At 55.4% G+C, this 6,054-nt stretch overlaps 1 protein-coding gene across 1 annotated transcript; it reads left to right on the top strand.

The window, feature by feature from the left end:
* The first annotated feature begins 2,490 nt into the window (after window positions 1-2,490).
* Window positions 2,491-3,981, top strand: LOC123151111 (momilactone A synthase). Its single transcript, XM_044570884.1, has 2 exons — window positions 2,491-2,585; window positions 2,664-3,981. The coding sequence occupies exons 1-2, from the start codon at window positions 2,557-2,559 to the stop codon at window positions 3,559-3,561; spliced, it is 927 nt and encodes a 308-aa protein (XP_044426819.1). The 5' UTR covers window positions 2,491-2,556; the 3' UTR covers window positions 3,562-3,981.
* Window positions 3,982-6,054: the final 2,073 nt, after the last annotated feature.

A 6,054-nucleotide genomic window follows, 5' to 3' on the forward strand; every position in this document is an offset into this window, starting at 1 on the left:
GGAAGCTCTTTGACCACGGTCCGACACGACCTTCTGTTGGAGTTGTGTTGAATATAGTGTATGAGGTAGGTTACAGTTGGACTTGTAGTTGTACTGTGTTTAGATAGGATATGGAGTCGTGTCCTAATAGGACACTTGTATCCTAGGCCTCTCATATATAGTGGGGCTAGACACACGATGTAACATATGCTAACATAATAGCACAGACACGCAAGGGGGAGCCGGCGGCGTGTGCCGGCGCCCGGATGGCCGGTGTGAGGTATTGTGACGGTGTCACGGGGAGGAGCGCCCGTAGTCAGGCCCTGGGGATGTAGCCATATCGGTGAACCTCATTAACAAATCTCGGTGTCGTGCTTGTGTGATTGCTTGGTCCTCGGATGATCGACGGTATGCCTCGGATTTATTCTAACACCTTCGCCGCCCAACCACGGCATACAAATTACCGCATTAAGGAGGAGTCGGTGTCGCACCACAACGTTGTGTTAAGGCGGAATCGGCGTCCCCATCGCGTAGCCAGTACGGGCACATTGTCTAGTCGGTGTCCTCGCCACACCGTTTGTTCCGGCGCAGCTGGGAGCAGGTGCCGCCATCCTCCCCCCCCCATCAGCGTCTGGTCGCCGTGAAGATGAACGAGGAGGTGTCCGGCCCAGCGATAGCCAATGCGTGCGGACACCTCATCTACTACGTCCGACGTGGCGGTTACGCCTCCTCGCGCGCCATGATGGCGGCTGAGTAGGCACGCTAGGATCGGCACAACATGACGCACCAGGCGGCGTTCTCTACGTTCGACGTGGCGTCAGTCTGGGTGCACACCGACCTGGACCTCGCGTTGCCTGGGCCGAGGATCGGTCCACGACCACAACGCGGACATTCACCCGCCGCGGGTGTCAAGTCATCGACCAACTTCTAAAAGTTGGTCTGAGTAGTTTGAGTGCACCACCATCGCCCTTGCCCTCGCCATCAAGGGCAAGGATAAGGAAGAGGTCGTGGCCGCAAGGCTAAGGCAGCCGGGCAGCGGCCAATCAGGGTTGCCGCGACCCTAGGAGGCCTCCAGTCACTGGAATGACGAGATAACAAGGATGACAGCGGCGACAACGATGAAGGTGCCGGCGGCCTCGAATGCCATGCCTATGATGTCACCGTCCGGTACCTCGTTTAGTTTAGTTTTAGGTTTAGTTTAAATTTCTTTCAGTCTAGTTAAACTTTGTTCAATTTCATCCTTTTGTTGTAAATGTATCAGAATTTTACTAATATAATCTGGTTTACATGAATTTCATCTGTTTTTTCCCTAAATGATGTCTACGAACACATTCGGACGTGGCAGTAGGTGTTTGATGTGTCCATTTAGATGCACATTGTCTTCACGTGCACCCAAAAAGAAGTACGAACCTGGAACCAGCAGTGTCGGCGAATGCGCATATATCCCTATTTTTAATTGTTTGGATTGCTTATCACTTATGTCACAAGGTAAGATGCGCCTATTTTTTAATTAGGCTTGCACATGCAAAAGGTACCGAAAAGGCGAGTAGGACCAGGATACAACAGCGACGGGCTCAACCACTAATCAGGTACTCTAGTCTAGCTACTTATATATACTGTATCTAATCTATGGTGTCAAAAAAAACTATCTCTAATCTAAGCACGATTTTGTTAGTCTGCTCGTACGGAACGCGCGCACAAGCTCCGATTCATGACCGACAGTCTATCATATAGGCATCCGTCTCCACTGATTCCACGGCTTCACGATGTTTCCATCGTTACCCAAAAATTATTTCACCCTGCTTTCTAAATAAAGCAACTATGCAAGCACACAAAATCCAAACACAAAAGTCAAAATATGAAAAATATGTTTTGTTGAGGACATAACTTAACAAGCCAAAAAGAAAAAAAGAAAAAAAGGGCCAACAAAGACGCAAGCAGGGATACAACCCCCTAGTCTGGCTCGGCGGAGGCGGAGGGAGGGTTGGCGCCAGGCAAAAGGCCAATGAATGGAGGCTGGAGATGAGGTCATCAATGGCGCCATGCTCCTGGGACGGCTAAGCGGCTTCCACGGCTGCAGAAACCCCATCATTTAAAGATCGCATCAGTAGGTCGGCACACTGAAAACCGCCCGATCACAAGTCTATTAAGAATAGTCCAAAGCGTTCACACAACGACCCAATGCCGAGTCGCCTATTGTGGCGGGACCGAGCCGAGCAGGCTGCTTGGAATTCCTCATAGAGGTCCGGGAAGGTTTCCACCACTTCACTCGTTGAACTTCATATAAATATTACTCCCTCTGATCCATATTACTCCCTCTGTTCACTTTTATAAGACACTGTAGCCATTTCAGACAGCAGTCAAAATAGTTCAATGTGTGTTGTCTGAAACGTCTTATAAAAATGAAGGAAGGGAGTACTTGTCGTTTAAACGGATATATCTCGAAGATAAGTAATATAGACGGGAGGGAGTATAAAGAACTTTTTGTGGGTCTTATAAAGATGTTTCGAGCCTTTGTTAAATTTAGTTGCCTATCGTTGTGCCAGAAAGCAGCTCACGATTTGTCCTTCGTCGAAGATGTTCCGATTAATGCGCGTCCTTTTCAGGTACGAACGTTTTTGGTGTGGTCCGGCAGCCCGCTGATGTTCGCTGCCTTGCTCACTTGTTGTTTTCTGAGAGTGTAGCACGGCGAAGAGCGGAGCGGCCGGAAGGGCAGGAAGCCCGTCACGCCCCCTCTCCGCTTCCTCTGACTCACGGAGGTTGGCCGGGAAGGTGGCCGTGATCACCGGCGCGGCGAGCGGCATCGGGAAGGTGACCGCCGCCGAGTTCGTCCGGAACGGCGCCAAGGTCGTGCTCGCCGACGTCCAGGACAGCCTGGGCCGCGCCGTGGCCGCCGAGCTCGGCGACCCGGACACGGCCTGTTACACCCGCTGCGACGTCACGGAAGAGGGGCAGGTGGCGGCCGCCGTGGACCTCGCCGTGGCGCGGCACGGCCGGCTCGACGTCATGTTCAACAACGCCGGGATCACGGGCGGCAACTACGCGGGCTCCCCCATCGAGTCCCTGGACATGGCTGATTTCGACCGCGTCATGGCCGTCAACCTCCGCGGCGTGGCCGCCGGCATCAAGCACGCGGCGCGCGCCATGGTCCCGCGCGGCGCGGGGTGCATCCTCTGCACGTCCAGCACGGCGGGCGCGCTGGGCGGGTCGGGCCCCCACGCGTACAGCGTCTCCAAGATGGCCGTCGTCGGCATGGTGCGGTCCGCGGCGGCGGAGCTGGCGGCGCGCGGCGTGAGGGTGAACGCCATCTCGCCGTACGCCATCGCGACGCCCATGGGGGCGTGCTCCGCGAGGGAGATGCTAGGCCTCCCGCCGGGGGGCGCCGGCGACGAGGAGTTGATCAGGCGGCTGTTCGACGAGGACATCAACGAGATGGGCGGCGGCGTGGTGCTGCGCGCGGAGGACGTTGCGAGGGCGGCGGTGTTCCTGGCGTCCGAGGATGCCAGGTACATCACCGGGCATAATCTCATGGTCGACGGCGGGTTCTCCGTCGTGAAGCCGCTCAACGTCCCGGCCTGTTGAGGACGGCGATAATCGTGCCGGGTTACAGGAAATTAAACACAAAATAAATCAGAAGAAAAAGAAACGGAAAATAATCCTATATGACCGGATCGTATGGACGTAAACTGGAGACCCTCCCTGTGTGACAACTGGCAAACCGAATCTCAAAGCATCCCATCCGACATGTCCAGCCGCATGACATCTGAACAGTGTACTTGGGTCTCAGTTTTCAGAGCTCCGTGTACATTGGTTCATTTTTCAAGTAAAACGGAATTGAGCTGCTCTGAAAGGTTGGGATTATTTGACTGAAGATGTACCTTTCTATTTGGTGTTTGGTTGAGGAGGAACATGATAGAGTAAAATCCATTTTAAGAAAAAGTGTTTCGATCAAGATGTTTTGGTTACTTCATCATCCCAACCAAATGGCATAGTCGACCTTAGATTATTGAATTATCATGTTCTACTGAATTTGGAATATTCCTTCTAACTTTGTTTCATCATCCCAACCAAATGGCATAGTCGACCTTAGATTATTGAATGATCATGTTCTACTGAACTTTATTCAAATTTAAGCACTTGGAATCTCATGGTTCTGGAACACATAGTTTACATGTCGTTAAACTGATGGAGGCGATCCACCATTAAGCATCTGAATTGTCAACTTTGAATTGGGTTGTAATTCCTTAACACGCACTTACCACTATATCTTAAGGACAATTTGTAGAGCACATATGTGTCGTGACTGATTGTCAAACTCCAAAAAAACATAAAAGGTATATCGATGAAAAAAAAGAGAATAGATAAGAAATTACTTTTCTTATACTCTGCAGAATTCTCCATTCTGCAACATCTGAGTTAGAAAATCATACTCAATAAACACTGACATAATATCCTACTCTAGAAATCTCTATGGTATTTGTTAAACTCCATATATTATAACACCCGGCCAAGTTAAATAAAATCATTAAAGAAGACACATAGACATGTAATCACACTCTATTGCATATGTGGTATAAGCAATAAATTGAGAAAGGTGCGATCGAAGCTGACCTGCTCCCTCCCACCTGCTCCCTCATGCCGGCGGCCACTCCCGCCCCGGCGTCCACTTTCCTCGGCGTCGGTCGCTCCGGCCGCGCCGCCCAGCCCATGGCCTCGTCTCCCCCACCCTCCGTCGCCGTCGGGCGCTCCTGTGAGGACAGATGGCTCGAGTCAAGCCCTTCTTCTGCCGGGTCGCCGCCCACCTACCGCCAGGTCCTCTGCCGTCCGTCATCGCCATCCCGGGCGCCCGCTCCCTCCCGTTCTCCATCCCCTGCGCCGTCGCCGACGGGCCCGGCTCCGCCGCCTGCCCCGCGCCCACCTCTCCGCTCCGAGATCTGCCGGATGCCCTTGGAGGAGGTGGACACGCGCGTGCCTTGGCAGGTGATGGCGAATCAAAAGCGGCCCCGTCCGCGCGTGCAGGACAGCCGCCGGCGTGGCCCGGGCGTGCGGCCCCGCCCTAGGCCGTCTTGGCTCCGGGAGGGTGACTGTCCCCGGTGCTTGGGCTCCGGTCACCCCCTCTCCGACTGCAGGAAGGACATCCGCTGCCATCGCTGTCGATTCTTTGGCCACAAGGCCAAGTCTTGCTCCCTCCCCCGGACCGTCGCGTCCTGCTCCGACGGTTCCCCCCCTCCGCTTCGGCGCCGCGTCCCCGCTCCGGCCGCCACGGATGGCCACCCCTCGTCCTTAGGATCCATGGCCGCCACGCGCACCTCCTCGGGCTTGCTCACGCCCGTGTCGGGTGCTTCTGGGGCCGGTGCACCCGTGCTCTCCGGGACTGCCCAGGGCGCCGGATCGCCCCCAGACCATGCGTCCACCGAGTCCTCCGGGTGGACTGCAGCGGCTTCGTCTCCTACCACCTTTGCCCCTGCGACTTTCTCGCGGCCCTCCTCGCCGGCCTCCTCCGTCGCCACACCGCTCTCCGGGCACCCAGCGTTTCGGCCTGCGGCCGCTGTGTGCTACCTCCCGCGCTCCCAGGAGATCATCGAGGCAGAGCGTGCGCTGGAGCGCACGCTGCTCGTCATCATCGCGGGTTGCCGCACGGGCGTGTCGCGGGAGGAGGTTGCCGATGCCATTTGCTCTCAGTGCGACCTTGCAGCTGACGAGTTCACCATTCACAAGAATGCTCCAGAAGACTTCCTCCTCCGCTTCTCCAGCATGGAGTCCCGTGCCCGCGTTGCCCTGAGCCGTGTTCGCACTTCCCGGTTCAGGCTGATCTTCCATCCATGGGGCCGCGAGGCCGGCTCTGAGCCCGTTAAGGCACTCTTCCTCGTGTCCCTCGAGCTCTATGGCATACCTGATCACGCTTGGCACCGGGCGGCCGCCGAGACCCTGCTTGCCCCCTTCTGGAAGGTCGAGCACCTTGCCCCCGAGACCCGCAACCTCGCCGACATGTTCGTCTTCCGTTTAAGTGCATGGACCATCAACCCGGACGCGATCCCGCGCTCCTCCGAGCTCCTCTTGCCGGGCGACGACGCC

This window comes from Triticum aestivum, chromosome 7A (genome assembly GCF_018294505.1).
Source record: "Triticum aestivum cultivar Chinese Spring chromosome 7A, IWGSC CS RefSeq v2.1, whole genome shotgun sequence".
Lineage (NCBI taxonomy): Eukaryota > Viridiplantae > Streptophyta > Magnoliopsida > Poales > Poaceae > Triticum > Triticum aestivum.